The sequence below is a fragment of the Harpia harpyja genome, chromosome 1, assembly GCF_026419915.1.
Source record: "Harpia harpyja isolate bHarHar1 chromosome 1, bHarHar1 primary haplotype, whole genome shotgun sequence".
Classification (NCBI taxonomy): domain Eukaryota; kingdom Metazoa; phylum Chordata; class Aves; order Accipitriformes; family Accipitridae; genus Harpia; species Harpia harpyja.
In genome coordinates, this window is record NC_068940.1 from 40691978 (window position 1) to 40710305 (window position 18328).

General features: G+C 53.1%; 2 protein-coding genes across 2 annotated transcripts; one reads left to right on the forward strand and one right to left on the reverse strand.

Annotated features, from left to right (window-relative positions):
* The first annotated feature begins 4090 nt into the window (after positions 1-4090).
* On the forward strand, positions 4091-6449 carry SYS1 (SYS1 golgi trafficking protein). Its single transcript, XM_052789179.1, has 3 exons — positions 4091-4292; positions 4920-4987; positions 5581-6449. The coding sequence occupies exons 1-3, from the start codon at positions 4131-4133 to the stop codon at positions 5819-5821; spliced, it is 471 nt and encodes a 156-aa protein (XP_052645139.1). The 5' UTR covers positions 4091-4130; the 3' UTR covers positions 5822-6449.
* A 3730-nt stretch (positions 6450-10179) lies between these two features.
* LOC128141723 (neuritin-like) lies at positions 10180-16384 on the reverse strand. The gene is made up of 3 exons (XM_052786830.1): positions 16217-16384; positions 15535-15682; positions 10180-11416 (listed from the first exon to the last, which is right to left on the reverse strand). The coding sequence occupies exons 1-3, from the start codon at positions 16338-16340 to the stop codon at positions 11191-11193; spliced, it is 498 nt and encodes a 165-aa protein (XP_052642790.1). The 5' UTR covers positions 16341-16384; the 3' UTR covers positions 10180-11190.
* Positions 16385-18328: the final 1944 nt, after the last annotated feature.

Genomic DNA, 18328 nt, shown 5'->3' on the forward strand with positions numbered 1-18328 from the left:
CATACCCCTCAACACACATCCCCTCCACCAAGAAAGTCCCCCTGCATGGCACAGGGCACCATTTTCCCTCCTAGGGAAGTTCTGCTTTGACAGAATGGAGAGGAGCCAGTCTGCCTACCTGGCCCAGGGACCACACGCATTGTCCATCAAAGATGCACCTGCACACACAATCCTTCAAGCAAACTGAAAGAAATCTTAGGCTTCTGGAAACATAAGAGAAAATGAAACTCAACCCTAATGTATTTTCCAACCTTGAGAACAAATTTACGTAACTTTACCAATGACATTCTCAAAGTGCATTGTGTAGATCCACCTCCCTCACACACACACACACACTTTCTGCGACCGTATCTCAAGACAATTCATATGAGAGAAAATGCAGCCACAAAAATCATAATATGGTTCTGTAAACCCATGACATAAAATAGCCTGCTTCATTTTGCCCTTCAAATGTCCCCTCTCAAAATGTTGACATTCTCCTCTCTCTGGAATAATGCAGAAATGCATTGGGTGTATGACACTCACCAAGAGCGACAGGACAAACGGGCCCAGAGAGAAAAAATGCGCAACTGAAATATACTTTCCCAAAACCTCACTACAAGTGAGAGAAGCAGAAGAAAAATAAAACACATCTTGAGCCACACATTTGTTCTGGGCAATAAATTCTCATATTCAAGGTGTGTCAGTTCCCTTCTCCATTTAACAATTACATTTGGCAGAGAAATAACATAGGCTGGCCACCATTGTTCCTAACCCAGTGTTCAACAGTGAACAGTTACCTAACTCTTGCATTGAAAATAAAAATAATCACCTGCCAGTTCCAAATACACGACACAAACATGCTGGAAGTGGAATGGAGCATCCAAATACAATGCATTTGGAGGGTGAGGGGAATCACATTTCTACATGACACATCAAGAAATGTCTAGATAATCTTGAGAAGGCCACACACAGAGCCCTTTAGACAATTCTAGATCATAAATGCTACTGCACTGGCCAGGAGAAGAGATTCTTCAGCCAAGCTCAGCACAGTTCCTACAGGCAGATTTCAAAACGAGCTTAGAGCAGTATTCTCAAGCACAAAGAACCCTTAATTAGAGTTTTAAAAAATCTCAACTCCCAAAGCCAGTTCAGTACACTGAGCTCTTTGGAAAAACACACCTGCATACTGCATGGGTAGAGGAAGAGGAGCGACTGAAAACTCTCATCCCACATTTTGAGCTACCTAATGCTGAGTTATTCTGGAAATGTATAAACTTAGCCTTACTGTCCCTTTAGCAAAGGTCACCTTAGCACAAATCCTACCTGCCTGGCAAGAGGGAAACAAACCCCAGCAAAGGTCAGTTCAGATAGCACTGCCCTTTGTACACCAGCTGGTAAAATACGGATCACCTAAATAAACAGCTTCCTGTTTTAGGCAATGGTTCCTGAGAAGGAAAAACAATACCATCCTAAACAGCTATTTCTTATGGAAAGAATCCCTGGCTAAATAGGGCATTCTTTTTCCACGCTCCTGATAAAGAAGTGACCACGATAGCAGCATGTGATCTGGGTACATTCTCAGGGCATCTGCTATGTCCTGGGCATATAGCCACTTCTTCTTCCACCTGCTGCTCTTCACGACACGCAGGTGTCACGTACAAAACAGTCAACTGGTTAAAAAAGGACATTCTAACCAGAAGCCAGGCGAGCAGCACGCTAGAAAGCACAATCTCTGTGTTTCAACATCCTTTTCCCCTTTAACGTCTCTTTCCTTCACAGCCGTCTCTGACTTTCATTTGAACTAAAGAAGAAAAGGAAAACTGAGAATGCCACTTAATTCCCCAATAATGTTTGCTTTCCAGGTCCACTTTAAACTCTTCCCACACAGCAGAGGTGTGGGGCAAGGTTCCCCATAGGGAGAATACCCTCTCTTCCAGGAGAAGGACACGGTCCCCTAAGCTGGAGCAGCCTGGAGAGAAGGGAGAGCTGAATTCAGGACCGCAGACGAACAGACGTGACCATGCAACATGCCGTTGCGAAGTCAGCCAGGAAATCAATTCACAAACCGGGCCGCTGCTGAGTTGCAGCACAAATGTCTTTGTGCCACAGCGCTTCACTGTGTCCGTACTGCTACACTGCCTGCCCAAGGCGGGAGGGAGCCTCCACGCACATGTCTGATGCAACTGCTGCCATGCCAATGCCTTCAATTACGGGGCAGCAATCAAGCAGGGAGGAGTCTCAAATTCGGAAGGAATTCGAGTCGGCACTTCCCAACACACCAGCTCATATCTTGTGATCCCAGGGACTATTGGATAAATCAGAAATATTGTTGCTGATGACTTTGGCTGTGGAAAGACACCCAGCAATTATACCAACAGTCCTGCCTTACACTAGCTTGGAGTTTTAGCTGGCTATGACTAAACAACCAAAATTTTTGCTGGTGAAGGAAAGTCAGTCCTATAAAGCTTGAAAAGGAAAGAGGGAAGTGAAAATTAATATCTAAGCGGTGGCTTGCATGTCTCAGAGAGCCAACCACAGCAGATTTCAGGAAAGGAAACCAATTTCTACCAAGAGTTAACAGAGGAAGTGTTGAGTCTCACAATTTATGCTCAGCAATGTGCTGGCAGTAGAGAGCTCTGATAAGGCTGGGATTTTCCTGTGTTTATTTCTGCACTGGCTAAGGCTCATAAGCTTCTGCAAAGATAAATTCGCCGAAGGCCCAAGTCAGAACTCAGCAGCGGTGGCCCACAATCCTTTCTAGGAACGGCAGGTCCAGGTACAAGGAGGAAAATGTGTCAAACCTGCCTCGGCGCAGTAACATCCACAGAACGAGGAAGGGAAAACATGCAGCAAAGCTACATAGGGAACTTCCCCTGTGGGGACATGGAAAAAACGTCATGCGAGAATGTCAGAGATCATAATCTGAGTTCCGATAGCAAGAAATAATCCACACCCATGACTGATGTGAGTCTGCCACCTCCCATAAAAGCTGTGTTCCCCTTTTGTCCTCCTCCTCTCTCTTCCAGGTGACCAGAGCTCTGGGACAACTCCCCTGTCCACCGGCACAGCCCAGGGGTGCCTCCTCTCCTTTTTCCAGCAGAGAACATATCTCCAAAACGCTGTTGTCCCACGCAGCCTTGGGGATTTTAGTATTCAGATAGCGACAATTCTTGTATCTGAAGCCAAACAAGCAGGACAGCTCATTGAGGCCACTAAAACAAGCTCCAGCAGCCACGAGCAGGTCACAGAGGGGGTACGGCTGAACATAAGGGACTCTGGCACCTGGCCATATCACGAGGCATAAAATGAAGAAACCACCATGTACTAGAAGAAACCTCCCAAAAGAAACCAAGCCCTACACACGCCCAGCCCTGTAACGGAAAGGTGCTGCCAGGGCATACCAGGATGCGTAACGACATCTCGGTGCCCTATGGCCTAAAGCTAAAGTGAGTAGAGCTGGGCAGCAGCTATGGACAGTCTCGGCGCCTACGGGAATTGGCCTAAAGATGAAAGGAAATATCCCAAGACAGTAATTTCTTTTATGTTTGGTATCTGTGTCTTTTTAGCAAGGGCTGCTCAGCCAAATTATTGAATCCACGGAAACAGACCCCGATCGGCACCGTGCAGGAGATAGGGAAAGCCCAAAGCAAGCCAGCATGAGAAGAGGCCGGGTGCTGGTCCTCGGGCAGACGGCGCACAGCCCAAACCCGCTGCCGACAAACCCCTCCCGTATAAATCACCAAATATTTGGTTGTGGCCTCCCGGGGTGACCGCTTCCCCTCCGCCGGCCGCCCGGTCTGCGCTCAGGGGCGACACCTCAGCCCTCGCCCAAGGCCCGAGGGCTCCCGCACGGAGCCGGGCCGCGTTAACCGGCGGGCTCCGCTCCCCGGGGCCGACCTGCGGCCCGCAGCCGGGCGCTTACCTGCCTTGCAGCGGGGGCGGAAAGCAGCGGTAAGCCCCGGCCGCGGGGCCGGGCCCGGGCCCGCCGCCCGCCATGTCGCGGCCAGCGCGGGGTCAGAGGGCGCGGGTCGGGGTCAGGGGCCAAGCCCGCGGTCCCGAGGGGCAGCGCCGCGGCCTCCGCCGCGCTAGGGGGCGCTGCCGCCCGGCGGCGGCCGCCGCCACTTCCGGCGCGCTGTGGCGGGCGGGCGATGGCGGCGCAGTTCCGCAGCTACGTGTGGGACCCGGCGCTGATCGTGGCGCAGATGGTGCTGCTGCAGGCGGGCTACTACAGCTCGCTCGGGCTCTGGCTCGCCCTCCTCGGCACCCTGGGCAGGACCGGGCCCTCCCTCCACCAGGTCTTCAGCGACGAGGTGAGGGCGCCGGGCCGCCCGGGCCGCCGCCGTGGGCAGGGGCTGCTGGGGTGGGGGGCCCTTGCTCGGGGGCTTCCCTGGGGGAGACAGACCCCCCTCCCCCTGTAGGCGTTCCCCAGTGTTAGAGAGAGCTCCCCCCCCCTGCCGTCGGTAGCACGCCGGTGTAGAGGCAGACCTCCTGCACCCCACGTAGCTGCCCCCCGGTATAAAGACAGACCCGCTGCCTGTGTAGGTGCCCCCAGTGCGGCGGCAGACCCCTCCCTTTGAATAAGTAGTACCCCCGGTGTAGAGACAGCACCTCGCTGTATAGGTGGTACCCCCCGGTATAGAGACAGACACCCTGCATAGGTACCCCCAGTATAAAGAACTCCCCCCATATAGGTAGCCCCAGTACGGAGACACGGATGCTCCACACCCTCCCTCAGTAGAGAAACAGACCTGTCCCTTTTCTATAGGTACCCCCAGACAGAGAGATGGACCTCTTAGAAGGACTGCCGTAACTGCTCAGGCTCCTCTTATAGCTCACAATCAGCGCAGGGCCGCGCCGATGCGGCTGGGCCACGGGAGGAGATTACGTGCTGTGGGCTGTGATTTGTGCCGCGGTTTCCTACTAATAGTCCCGTGTAGATTTTAGGCTTCTCAACCCCGCCGGGGAGGCTCTCCATGATGGCTTTCATCCTCAATGCGCTCACCTGGTAAGTCGGCAACTAGCTGGAGCACCCATGTCTCGTTCTTCCTTAACGTTAAACTTTAAGAGAATTCAGCGTGATGTACTACCTCTCTCAAAACATCTCCCGAAAACCCTGTGCCTGGTTGAGCTTGTCTGCTGAGGGCAGTTGGGAACTGCTGACTCCTGACTTTCTAGAGCCTGGATAAGTCATTTTACTTCCCTGCCTCAGTTTCCCAGCCGGGAATGAGATTTGCTTCTGTGAGAGATTGTACTGAAAGTTAGAATTAATGGATCTCAGCAAACACTGATCTATAAATAAGAATGTATTTTGCCCCTGCTACTGGGCAACGATTACTGGGGGAGATAGTTTAAAAATTCCTGCCTGGCTCTCTGCACTAAAAGCTCATTTCCCTGCGATCACATAATTAAAAAGCTGTAAGCATGTAAGTCTTGCTGCAGCAGCCAGGAGAGAGGTCAGAAACAACCTATCTTTAAAACATTTAAGAAGTCTTAAACCAACTAAATAATCAGCACCGACAACTGCTGATAGCTTTTGCTGTATCCCCTTTGCATACGCTTGGCACAGTTTGTTTATTAATCCCTCTCTTTATGTTGCAGTGCTCTGGGCTTGCTGTACTTCATCCGCCGAGGAAAGCAGTGCCTGGATTTCACAGTCACCGTTCACTTCTTCCACCTTCTGGGCTGCTGGATTTATAACTCGCACTTTCCCTCAACCCTGACGTGGTGGCTGGTGCACATCGTGTGCACCGCGCTGATGGCTGCCATCGGAGAGTACCTCTGCATGAGGATAGAACTCAGAGAAATCCCCCTCAATTCTGCCCCCAAATCCAACGTATAGACTCGCTCTGGCAACAACATGCTGCATTATGTCGTCGTTTCCAGCATAAGTGCGTCTAATGCCTGAGAATCATCACTGAAGAAGCACAGCAGGTCTGTTTAGACTTTTTTTTTTTTTTTGGACCTTGGTGACTGCATGAGTGTGAGCATCTCCTCTGGCATCAGCCAACAATGGGGGAGGAGCAGATGTTTATTTTGTTAACACAAAGCATTTACTATGACTGTATGGCGAGTGTGCTCTTACACTCTTCACTCATGAGACTGTTAAAAGCCAGGTAGCAAGACTTGATGCGTGAGGAGCATCTGGAATTTAACAAATGTGGGAGTGCCCTATGTGGGTAATGCAGTGGTCAGCTCTTCTTGCGGGAGCTGGCACAGTGAGCAGTGGGGCTGGGAGCTGCTGCTTCCAATCTGTAACTTGTTTAGGCTTTGGTTGGAAAAAAAGTCAAGGAAGTGAATGGATGGGGAGAAAGAAAATAGTTGTACTTACCTGAATCACCAGCTGAGACCCTCAATAACCTATAACGTTAGATGGGTTTGTTTGCTGTTTCCATGTTTAATACACAGATGTCAGACAGCAGTTTGCTGAAGAAATCTTTTGTAATAATAAAAATATTATGTTGCTGTGAGCGTGTTATAGTTCTCCTGGGAAGCTGAGCACTTCCAGAAATACCATGAGTGTCCGTATCATGGCACCAGAAGGATACAGCCAGAGAACACGTGGCTGGAAGATGTCCACTGTCTAGGGCACGTAAAATTTCCTACAATAAGTATTTCATACCTCTGCTCTGAAATGAAGGCATCAGTGAGTGCTGTCTTAGGAAGTCAGCCAGCATAATCCTCGCTTCAGGAGGAGTGTCAGCAATCCAGGGTCTCCACGTGTTCAGCCTGAGGCTGGAGCTGTCCTGGGGAAGCCTGCAAAGGTGTCCTGGAGCCACGCTGCCCTTCCCACTTGTCTGGGTCTTCCAGTCAGGCTTCAGAAGTCTAGCAACAGATCTGGTCTGGTAGAGGTGATGTTTAGTTAAGTGAGAGACTGCTGCTTGTTTCTCAAAGTAACAGGATGTGCCTTTATTTAGAGGCACTTTAAATAAATGTCACCTGTGGGCAGGCAGGGACAACACCTTACTGCTACAGGGCCAAAGCTGGATGGTTCCACCAGACCCCACAGTCCAAGCAAGCAGACCTGCATCCTGCCTGGTTTCTGCTGAGGGATGGCCAGTTTGTGCGAGCCCAAACAAGGGCAGAGCCAGTTCTGAAGACAGATTTTTCTCCTGTGCAGCATCTTGCTGCAGTAATTTTCCTTTGTATGTTAATATTTGTAAGTGTTAATTTGCATAAATTATTTGCTAATTCAGCTTGTTGAAAAGTGGTGGGATGATTTGAGATGCAGAAGTTGATAAACTCTTTGAAGCTGTTCTTTTGTTGCTGGGGGAGCTGTATTTCAATTCCTGCTCTCACATTCAGATACTATAAATTGAGACAGAATAACATCCTGATGTTTTAAATACTTGGCCGGTCTGCTGCAGAGGAGGATTGCCAGTTACGTTTGTTTAGACAGAACTTTTTATATTCTGAGATTTTGCCAAGACCTCTGCCTGACCAAAAACCCCTTTAAGCACAGTTTTAAACAGCAGCAGTCTTTCAGAGGGAAGAGTTTACCCAAGTTTTTTCTGGACAGGAGCCAACACTTGCTGGAGGGCCACCCAGAGGTCACTTCCTAGGGCTTCCCCTGCAACTCTGCTGTGCAGTCAGCAACACAGTTCATCCCTTCTCAAAATCTGCTCATTTCTTATATATAAGGACATTTGCCTTTCTTCCAGTCACCTTCAGCCTAGATATAAACTGGTCTTCCAGTAGGTGCCAGTATCTCCCTTCAGAAAAAGGGCAGCGAGTGTGCATGCAGTTGGGATCAGGCTACACAGCAGAAGGCACACTCTGCCTCGGGGCTGACAAACACTGGCTTGATGGCAGTCATATTTTAGGACTGTTTCAGGGTCATTTTGTCCTCTACTGCTTTTTGTTGCTATTATTGAGAAAGAACATCCCAAACCTGCATGGGGAAAGTTTGCAGGTTTAATTCAAGGCTTAACACCACACCAAAGCACAGTGTGAACTCCTGTGTTCTTCAGGGGTGGTCTTAAGGCAAATGTGAGCTAGAAGACTAATTACAGTGAATATGAGAGAGCAGAAGGAAAGCCACATTCATCCTGTTTCTTAAAGGAGAATGGGCAACTGATCCCAGAGTTGCTGTGAGACCATATTAAAGAGGTGCTTTGTTCCCCTGTAAGAACAGGGATGAAAACTTTGGACTGAGGAACAGTTACCTCCTTCCTTTCTGAATACATGAGATATACTGTAACTGCTTCAGCGGCCTCCCTTGCAGGAGCAGGGGGCCTATGTGTGTGTGTGTGTGTGTGTGTGAAGTCCAGGTACAGCTTTGTATCTGCAGACACTCAGCAAGGCCACGAGAAGAATCCTTGACAAATGTGGACTTAACACAGAGTCTGCGGGACATCCAATGAGCTGCACTGCATCAGCATGAAGTATGCTGTAGGATTAGAAATTCTGTCTGAAAGTCTGCTGACTTTGCCTTTGAGGACTGAATTTGTATATTACTTTTTTCTTTTTTAAAGGAAAACTACTGTAGTTGTCCTAGTGATAGGGGAAGTTCTGCTAAAAATGAAATATTGATTGAGGCGGGAACTTCTGAAACTCATCACTCCCATACTGCGAGACCTAATTTTCACTCACATGCTTTCAGTCAGATTTAGGAGCACCTTTGGCTTTAAAGAAATCTGCTGCTCCATACCAGAATGGTGGCAGATGGTCATTGTTTCTTAATGACTCTTTGGGTTTTGTGTGCAATAGAGTTGAGGGATTTGCTTCCAGGGAAGATATGCCTCAACACCTGCTCTTCTTAGAGACAGTGGTAGTGTCAGCTAGCCATTTGCATACATGGTTTTGCAAAAAGAAGACTTCTTGGAGATCTCTGCTGAGACTTTTACGTTCCCCTTCCCAAAGCTATTTAAAAATAGAAAATTTTAACAGAGAGGAACATGCCAAATCCAAAGACAAGCTAAGGGTTGTGGGATTTGGGGGGATTGTGCTTATTTGTTTTCCTAAAGACATTAAACACCTAACCTAAATGAAGAGCAGGTACAGGATTTAGATCCAAAAAGACTCCAGCTTTGGTTGTACATGATACCCACTTGCTTCAGCTTTCCCCAGCTACAAACCACAGGCAGAAGAGAGAACAGGGGAGGGGGGAACAGAATCAAACAGCATATGCTGCTGTTGCAGCAGGATAAGAAGAAAAACCAAAGCAGCTGAGTAGTTCACTCCAGGTTCTGCAGTGCTCTGGTTTACCCTTTCTCCACTACTTATGCTAAGGCTTTGTGCCCAAGATGCCAAGTACGTAAGTACCAACCCTGTTGTCTGTTGAAAGCCTAGGTACCTTGCACTGAAGTGCTGTCTGAACACCAGCTGCTCCTCCCTGACTTATTTCTTGGAATTTGCCTCAATTTATTTGTTCCCTCCTGCTGCTGCAGGAACAGAGCGTTAAGTGATACAGAAGGTAAGAGGAAGAACACGTGAACGCCAAAGGAGAGCCACGTGACCCATCATTAAAAAGCCCAACACCACTGTTGGTAAAAAGATCCTTCGCTGTAGGAGAAGCTTTTCCACAGGCCTGTAACGCATCCAGTGGGATCTCTGGGGCTAGCAGGGCCCCACATCCCCCGCTCACACTGTAAAGCACATTTTCAGGTTTGGGGACACTGTTTCAGAACCTACTGATCCATTTATGGCTGGTGGTATCTACTGCTGTGCCTTCTCTCACGGTAGACAGCACTCAAACCATCAGCCTGAGGTCCTTGTTCAATGCTTCTCAGGACTATGAGGAGCCTTGAGCTTCCCCAGCTCCACACAGGGCTATCCTTCACTGTTAGCAGCTGCCTGCCCCTGCTGAAGACAAAGCAGGTGCCCTGTTAAGGGGCCAACAATCTGTGGCAGCAGCCAAAGTGATGCGTAACAGATCTAGGAAAGTCAGGCTGAAATACCTCATTAGTTGAACATGGAAATTTCAGATCGGATGAAAGACAGCTGAGTCCCATTATTAGAACATGGAGTTTACCACCACATCCAGCAGTTGAGCCATAGTTTAGAGCATGAAGATGACCAGCTCCTTCCCCATTCCAGAGTGGCAGGACCATGTGGGGAACACATTGGAAGCAGTAGAAGGTCCCATCAGGACTCACTGTGCTTCCTCTTAGTGAGGAACTGCCCCGAGACCCTCACAGGAACAGGTTACAGACACACGCTGTGTCACCATGGCTTTGGCCCTGTGCAGCCAGGCAGGGTGCAGAGCTTCATTAGCATCCTTAAAACACAGAATTGCATCATACTGCCCAAAAACATTGCTGAATTTTTCTAACATACCCAGAAATCACTTGCAAGCACCTCTCTGGTGCATGTAGTTTCATGCTTGTACTGAAGCTGCAAAACTAAACAACACTTTGAGCCACAAAGAGGGCAATAAGAGACTGTGCTATCGAACAGGAGGCAGGACAAATAACTTCTACCATGCTGTAGGCTCTACAACAAACTTTAATGCTCTGGAATTACACGCTGCCACCCACAGAGCTGCTTACAGGTACCTTTGGAGAAAGCTTTAAAGCAAAAGAGTTGCTATAAATCCTTTTTGCCATGCTAGCTTGACACTCCCTCCAAATATTTTTGCCCTCTCCTTCTGTAGAGAAGGGATTTACACATAAAACAGGAGTTACTTAGGAATCCAGGTGTGTGCAAGAGAAGAGGTCATGCACCTATGATTATTCTTCAGCCATGTCCTCAAAGAAAAAAAGGCCAGTACAGGGCAGTAAGGTCTCCTTTCTGCCTTTGACAGGACATACACAGTCCCCTGCACGTCACTAATCAGTTGTAATAATGCCCATCTTGTTTTCAGTGCCCAAATCAAAAATCTGGAGAGCTGATCTGGTGGAAAGAATCAGCAAAGTAAACAGGCTTCCTTCCAGTGGCCATAGAAGAATGCAAAAGAATCCAGCATTCACGACCAATTTATCACTTTTCCCCAAATCCTCTGCCCTGTACCTACAAGTTCCCAAATTCTGCAGTCAGCCAGATCCATGCCTGTGCCTTGAGGCAGAAGGGGACAGGTGTTATCCCAAATTACAGAGAAATAGCAAAACTCAGGAGATGCTGCTGAGCTCTTCCACATCTCATAGGCGCAGGACGGAGCCAAGTGTTCGCCAAGCACCACACAGTGTGTTGCTCAAAGGTTTGGAAAAATCATCAGAAAGATGCCACCTCACACACACTGCCACCACCTTTGTTGTGATACAGAGCTGCAGTTTATAAGTTCAGCCAAGTCACGATGAGGGGGATACTGAGGATGGAAACGTTGGGAACGTGGGTCCAGGCAAAGCTTTGGGCCGTGCTAGGGCTGCAGAGGTCGAACAAGCTGCCTTGAAACTTGATTTTTCGAGACTCTCTTCTCAGCATCTCCCAGACTGCCGCTGCTTCCTTCTGGCACCCCCAGAGTGCTGTCAGGGCACACGTGTGAAATTCATCCCAGTACCTGCGGCCAGGGGAGACACCACACCATCAGTCCTTTTGCAGCAGCACAGCACCAAGATGCCAGGCAGAGCCTTGCTGCCCCGAGCCTGCCCTTCAAGCAGCAACAACCTCTGTGCTTTGTGCAAGTTGCCCAGACTATTCATCCCCTCCATCATCTCCCAGAGCATCTTGGCTAAAACTCCAAACTCCCAAACACAATGAAATTATTTCTTTTTTTTTTTCTTCTTTCTCTGGAAGTCAATAAAATCCATTATTTTCCATCAACAAATGTTTCCCTTCAGCACTGAGCACCCTGAGTATCTAAAACAGGCTGCAAACAAAGGCCCAGCACTTTTCATTCAGCTTTCTTCAAGCTGAGTCAAGGGCCAAATGCGAGCACAAAGCAAGGAGAAGGACAACGGCTCCCACAGACTGTCGCAGCATTATAACTAAGGTATGGGCAGGAGGAGTTATTCACTGTGTTCTCATTAGGCACATCTCCATTTATCTGCTGGGTATTAGTCTCTGCTAATGACTAATGTGCTCACTGAAGACCCCCTTGGCTGCCTCCCCTGGGGATGGCAACTTGGATTATTTTTTTTCAGATCCAGAGCTAGAACCAAGCAGGGAAAAACCCCAGCAGAAATGAGGCTGAAAACAATAGCCCCCAAGACGACTGTCCCCGGAAGGGCACGGTGGACACCACCTCACTGGTCTGACACGCTGGGGCCAGCACCATGTGGGATGACCCCACACTGCCTTTATCCAGAGCAGTATCCAGCCTACCAAGGCTTTATCCCCTCCCTGAGCTCCTTCCTTACCTCTGGTGAAGCAGCACAGTGGCTCTGGAGCAGCTGGTTTCGAGCTGTTTCCAACAACCTCCCTGCCCACAGGTGTCACACTGAGCAGGGAGGGGCAGGCTCCAGCTGTCCAGGGACAAGGACAGCAGGTACCAGGCTGGGCCATGTCCCCCCCACCCCCAGGGTGGGGAGGACAAGAATGGGCATCCCTGTCTGATTTTTTTTTTGTTTTTTTGCTGCTGAGTATCTCAGGATAGTGGGGCATTAGACTCTATATCAGACTCCCCAAAGGCTGCTGTAGGTGCTGCGATGGGGAGGGCACCCACAGCCTGGCGGGTTGCTGCACACACACTAGTCCTGACAGCTGAATTCACAGGTGAGGTCTGTTTTGTAGGTACAAACCCACAAAATAAACCAGCAGGAGCCCGACAGTCTCAGCAAATGCCATGGGCCATCCTGTCTTCTGGAAGTGGCTCCTCTCCAAAACAAAAATTTCCCCAAGGGACAGATAAGGCTCTGTGCCACACTTGCCACTGACCTTCCCCCCATGACTTCTTTCAAAGATAGTTTCTTTTACCTGAAAAGAGTTTCAGAAAAGCATTTCGTATTGCAGCTTCTTTGGAGCAACGCATGTCCTGGCACCCAATGCCAGGGCAAGGCAGGGACCAGCCACAGGCAGCACCCCCCTGGGTCCCAGCTGGCTCCCCCAGTCCACAGTACCGAGCGAGCAACTCGCACTCCAAGACACCCTCCTGCCCTCCTCTCCCCCTCAGTTTTGCTGTCCCACGTTAGCTGGGGCTGGGCACCATCTCCAGGCCATAATTTACCTGCAAGCTGGTGACTGCCTAGAGGACAGGAGCAATTGGCTCTGTCACCTTCCCCATCCCGCCAGGACACCAGGCACACGTGCCACCCCTTGGGAAGGACATGCAGCCCGGCCAAGCAGGGACCCTGTGCACGGGAAGGGGACACCTTGTTTTGTCCAAGTGCCCTGTGCTGGAGACGACACCTTGTGCAGACACACAGACCCGAGCACTCTACTTAGTTTTCCTACCGGGGCTTACGTCAGAATGCCAGCTGTGAGGAAGTTCATTAAACTGAGTCACTCTGGCAGAACAAATGTCCCCAGATAATGAGAAAAGCTGATGCCAATCCAAGTAACCTCCCGCGCTCGCTCCCAAGCTGCAGCAGCAGCAGAAGTCAGCTCTGCCGGGTGAGAGTTAAACCTGGCCCATGTCTTCAGGCAAAGGGTGGCTGGGGGAAGGTGGAGGGGGATGTCATTCTGCTTTCAGCCAGGATGGCAATTCCCAACGTTTCACCCTCCACAGCCTCCATCTGCTCAGCCAGGCAGGCTGCTGTCAAGCAGCTTTCCCAGGCCGGCTCTGGGGCAGCACCGCACACGCAGAGCTGAAATGCCACCAGCCCCATGCTGGCTCCCAGCTCCACATCTGTACCTCACCCATGCTCCCAGAGAGGGGACCATGGCACCAGGAAAGCAGACAGCAGTGGACAAGGCTGAGGGTTAAAGGCCAATAATTCAGAAATATTTCCTGGCAGGAAGCTGAGACATGACCAACTTTTTCCTCCAGCCACGGCAAGCCCAAGCTGTGCACCTGCACCAGCAGAAGAAGCTGGCATGTCCCAGAAGGTGCAGAGCCCTGGCCCTGCCGGCAGGGAAGATCCCAGGACCTGTTCTGTGATGGTTAGTGCCCCAGAGCATGTAAAAAAACCCCAAACCTCAACTCACACATTTCACGTGAGTTTCAGCAAAGGAATCGCTCCTCCAGCAGTCAACCACAGCACATGCTGGGCTGCATGCTCGGTTGTTTTCTAATACCAAGAAGCCACATTTTCAAAAATAAAGTATATATTGCAGACCAAACCAGAGCAGCTACCATTTCAACCCAGCCTTCAGCCATGTCCCACAGAGGCTGTTCGTCCTGAGCTAGGCTGTCCCATGGAGAAGGGGGAATAAAGAGCAGGTCACAGCCAACCTCCCATTGGCATGTTTGCTGGCAGGGGAATGCGGGGACAAAATAAATAATTTTTTTTTAAAAATGGGAGGTAGGTAGTTTTCTATTCTCCTTGAACAAAAGAGTTTTGCTGAAGTGTTTTCCACTCCTGACAACAAGCAAAGTTAGATATTTCAGCTGGGGCAGGCGAGAGGCTGGGGACCCTCTGCTTGCCTCAGCAGCAGCACCGGCTCCTTGTCCCAGCTCGCTGAGAGCCTGACCTGCCTCCACCAACTGCCCCGTCCCAGCTGCTCCCTGCCCTGCCACGGCCCCATCCATTGCCAGCCAGCTGTGCTGGCACAGCAGAGCAGGTCCCAGAGCCTCCACCCCATTGCTAAGGGTGATGCCTTCTCCTCCCAGCCCATGGGCTGGTTTTCAGCAGCTTGGAGAGCCTGACCTGCAGGGCACTCAGCCCTCTGCCTCACCCTAGCAGGTTTCTACCACCCCAAGGCACATGGATTTTCCCTTAATTGCTGTCTGCATTTCCTTATAGCTCCTTTTAACTCCCCACAACTCACTGCTAGGGACACAAAGCTGCTTCCATTTATCTCCACAAACATTTTATTTCCACGTTTCACTTGCCCCCCCCCTTGCTGCTTCTGTTCCTTTGCTTTTTAAGCTGACCTTTCCCCAAACCTGCCCAATACCACCCCTCGTTACCCAACTCTTTTACTATTATTTCAGTTCTGCTGAAGTTAACATCTCCCCTACACCATCACCTTGGGGCATTTGCTACAAACTCACAAAAACCAGGGGTGGGGCAAATTCAAGCCAGAAGGACGAAGGGTCTCAGCAGGGAGGAAGGGAGGGAGAAGGCTTCCTTTGGGCAACAGGATCCAATTTGAGGCCAGGTGCAGGCTGCTCCCTGCCACATGGAAGTCACTGCCTGAAACCCAGGTGTCCAGAGGAGCCTTTCCCAGGGGGCAGAGGGGGTCAGGTCCCTCCAGCCCTGCTCCTCCTGGCTGCAGGCATGCAAGGGGTCATGGGACAAGTCCTGGTGGCTGGAGCTATTGCTAAGGGACGGGGATGCAAACTCTTGCTGGAGCCAAGCGGCAGATGGACAAACGGACAGATGGATGGATGGACAGATGGAGGGAGGGAGCTCCTGTCTGAAATTGGAGCAGGGTGGGGAGCTCGTGTGCGTGTGCACACACTGGCAGGATTCATGAGTGCAGGAAAAGAGTTCACACAGCAGCACCCAACACAGGGGCAATGCCAAAAAGCCACACTGGCTGCGCACCACAGATAACCCCCCCAATCCTCCCTCGTCCGGAACCGGCCCCACAGGGTGGGACATGCAGGGGGTCCTGGCCTGGGGCCACACTCACCCACAGACTCGGTGCAATCCCTGCAGCTCCATGCCATCCATCTCTTCATACGTGGCCATGTTTTCCCCCAGCTTGAGGACGCAGTCCGAGAAGCCTTGGTAAATGTTGGCACAGGCGGTACCCGATGCCAGCAGCCCAGCCAGGTGCCCTACCAGCCGTCAAAGGGGTCGGCATGAGCCCATCCCTTTGGGAATGGAGCCCACCTCCTTCCCAGCGAGACCTGAGCGCCCCTGGGCCGTCACAGTGCCAGTGCCACCCAGGCACGGCGAGCTCTCCCTTCCACGCAGCATGTACGGGAACCTCGTGCCATCCCTCACCCGTGCCCAGCCCTGTCTGCGTTTGCAGAGAGCCTGAAAGTGCTGCTCTGCTGGGGCAGGGAGCCGGTACAGGGGCAGTCGGGGCACCCCGCTCCCAGCCTGCCCTGGCTACTCACCTGCACCCAGTACTAGCAGACCCGGCCCGGGGCCGAGGGCAGGGACAGGCGGGGGGGCACGACCAGCTCAGCACCGGCAGCCAGGACCCGCCGGGGAGAGACGCGCGGCACCGACCCGGGGAGGAGGGAGGGGACACCTCATCGCCCCCCTCCCCACCCCGGGGCTACCGGGGAAGCGGCCCCTCCCAAGCTCGGACACCCCAAACCCCCGCCCGGGGACACCCCAAACCTCCGCCCGGGCATCCTTACCCAGAGCGAGGAGCAGCACGGCCGTGCCACGCTGCTGCCCCATCCCGCCGCCGGCTCCGCGGCTCCGTCCGAGCTCGGCCTCCAGCCTCGCTGCGGCTGCCAGTAACGCTGCCCGTACCCCCATGGCCGGCAGCGCTCCCCGCCCGCTCCCGCCCGCCTCGGCGGGGAGGGCACCCGGCCCCAGCCGATGCTAATGAGCGGGTTTGGCCGCGGCTAATTAAGAAGGGGGCTGGGCTGCGGCTAATGAGCACCCCGGGGGAAGCCCCGTTCCCGCACCCCCCCACCCCCGGCCCCATCGCGCCCCGCGGCATCCTGCATCCCTGGACCACGCAGCATCGCGCCCCCTCGGGCCCCTCTGCCAGTACCCACGGCTCCCCACCCCCTGCACCCCACATCCAAGGACCCTGCACGCATGGGCCCCGTGGCACCCCTTCACCAGCCCCAAAGCGGGCTGTGCCAGGAGCGCGTAGGACACGCACGCCTGCGTCCCACAGCCCAGCCTCTCCCCTTCCAACGCGCCCAAAGTCGTCGTGCAAGCCTGCTGCTCGCCACAACTCTCTGCCTCTGCGGTCCTGCTTCTTGCCAGGGTTCTCAAAATCCTGCAGTCCTGCCCCTTTCCAGGATTCCCAAACTCCCGCACCCCGCCCTCCCCACCCGCCCTGCCCCTGCTGCAACCCCAGCGCCATCGGCCGGGCTCACCTCCGCCTGCTGGGCAGCCCACGCCGGCAGCCACCCACCCACGCGTGCCCACAGCCCCTCGGGCAGGGCCGACAAGCCCCCCACCCCCTCCCCGCCGCAGGCTGCGCTGCCTGCCCACTCCGCGCGTCAGCCCGAGCGGGGAACAGGGACCGGTGCCCGCTGCCGGCGGCAGCAGCAATCCGGGCAGGGCAAGGATCGCTTTGCTTTCCGTCTAGTCTCTCTCCGTGCACCCACGCTTTCCACGCTCCCGATGGCGCGGGGCAGAGCGAAGCGGGACACTAAACAAAGCCCTGAGCGGGTGTAGGTTCATTCGAAGCCTCCGAGATCTTGCACTTTACGGCCTGACCCTGGCTCTTACCCCGGGAGTCCCTTTTCTTTTCCTGCGGCAGGAAGGGGAGCAGAAGGGCTCCTGCCTGCTTTGGTGGCATCGCTGCAGGGGCCGGTCACCTCCGAGCTCGCTCTTTGCTGGGGACAGCTTTGCTGTTTGTTGGGGACGCCGCTCTCCACCAGCCCCTGAACCTCCCTGGTGCCCAGTGCCGTGAAACCCGTGAGGGGGAGGGACCCCCTCTCTCCACAGGTACCCCCCTGCCCCCGGGGCAGCCGTGCCAGCAGCCCCAGCCGCCTCCAGCCCTGGGAACCCAGAGCAAGTGGAAACTACAGCTCTGCAAATGCCGCCTGTGCCCAAAGCAAAGAAAGGCAAAGAGAGCTGGGCTCTGAAAGACCTAAGGAAATCTCTTTATTCACGAAACAACGGCTCACTACGACAAACTACGAATCTTTTTCTTGCCAGCTCCCCTCCAGCCCCGCCAAGCCCCACATCTCCGTCGGGGAGAGTGGGACTCTGCCGCCAGGGTTAAGCCCTGGCTGGGGATGGGGGCCGGGCACTACCCGGTGAGGCTTGGGTTGCCCGGCCCAAAGAAAGCGCAGGGCAGCGCGGTGGTGGCGGTTGTGCCGCCGGGACAGGGGGACCAGGTGCCGGGTCCCTGCAGCGGGGCCCCCCAGCCCCAGCCCCAGCCCCAGCCCGGCGGCAGGCAGCCCACGGTGACTGCGGGCAGTGGGTGGGGAGCAGGTGCCTGTCCTGCTGCTGGTGGGTCCGTCGCTGCCTCCCACTCCATCTCCTCCTCCATCTCTGCCTCCACTTCCACGCTGCTGGCAGCCGGCTCCAGAGCCTCCAGCGCGAGGCGGAAAACCCTAAGGCAAAAGCCAAGCCGAAAAGTGCGTTGGTCCTGCCCTGGCCAGCCGAGCGGACCTGTGGGACAGGGCTCTCGGCACCCCTGCCCCCTCTCCACCGCCTGGGGAGAGCCGTGGGGCGATGGGGCCCCTGGGCACGTCCCCAGCGGGAGCTGGCTGGAGGCTGGGCAGCTCCTTCGCCACCACCACCCACCAGCACTGACGGGCCAGCGCCCGCAGCCG

Coding starts and splice junctions, on each gene's coding strand:
- SYS1 (XM_052789179.1), top strand. CDS start 4,131: ATGGCGGCGCAGTTCCGCAGCTACGTGTGGGACCCGGCGCTGATCGTG. Junction 4,293..4,919: donor ACCAGGTCTTCAGCGACGAG/GTGAGGGCGCCG, acceptor AGTCCCGTGTAG/ATTTTAGGCTTCTCAACCCC. Junction 4,988..5,580: donor ATCCTCAATGCGCTCACCTG/GTAAGTCGGCAA, acceptor TTTATGTTGCAG/TGCTCTGGGCTTGCTGTACT.
- LOC128141723 (XM_052786830.1), bottom strand. CDS start 16,340: ATGGGGGTACGGGCAGCGTTACTGGCAGCCGCAGCGAGGCTGGAGGCC. Junction 15,683..16,216: donor CGTGCTGCTCCTCGCTCTGG/GTAAGGATGCCC, acceptor GACGGCTGGTAG/GGCACCTGGCTGGGCTGCTG. Junction 11,417..15,534: donor GGATTGCACCGAGTCTGTGG/GTGAGTGTGGCC, acceptor CCCTGGCCGCAG/GTACTGGGATGAATTTCACA.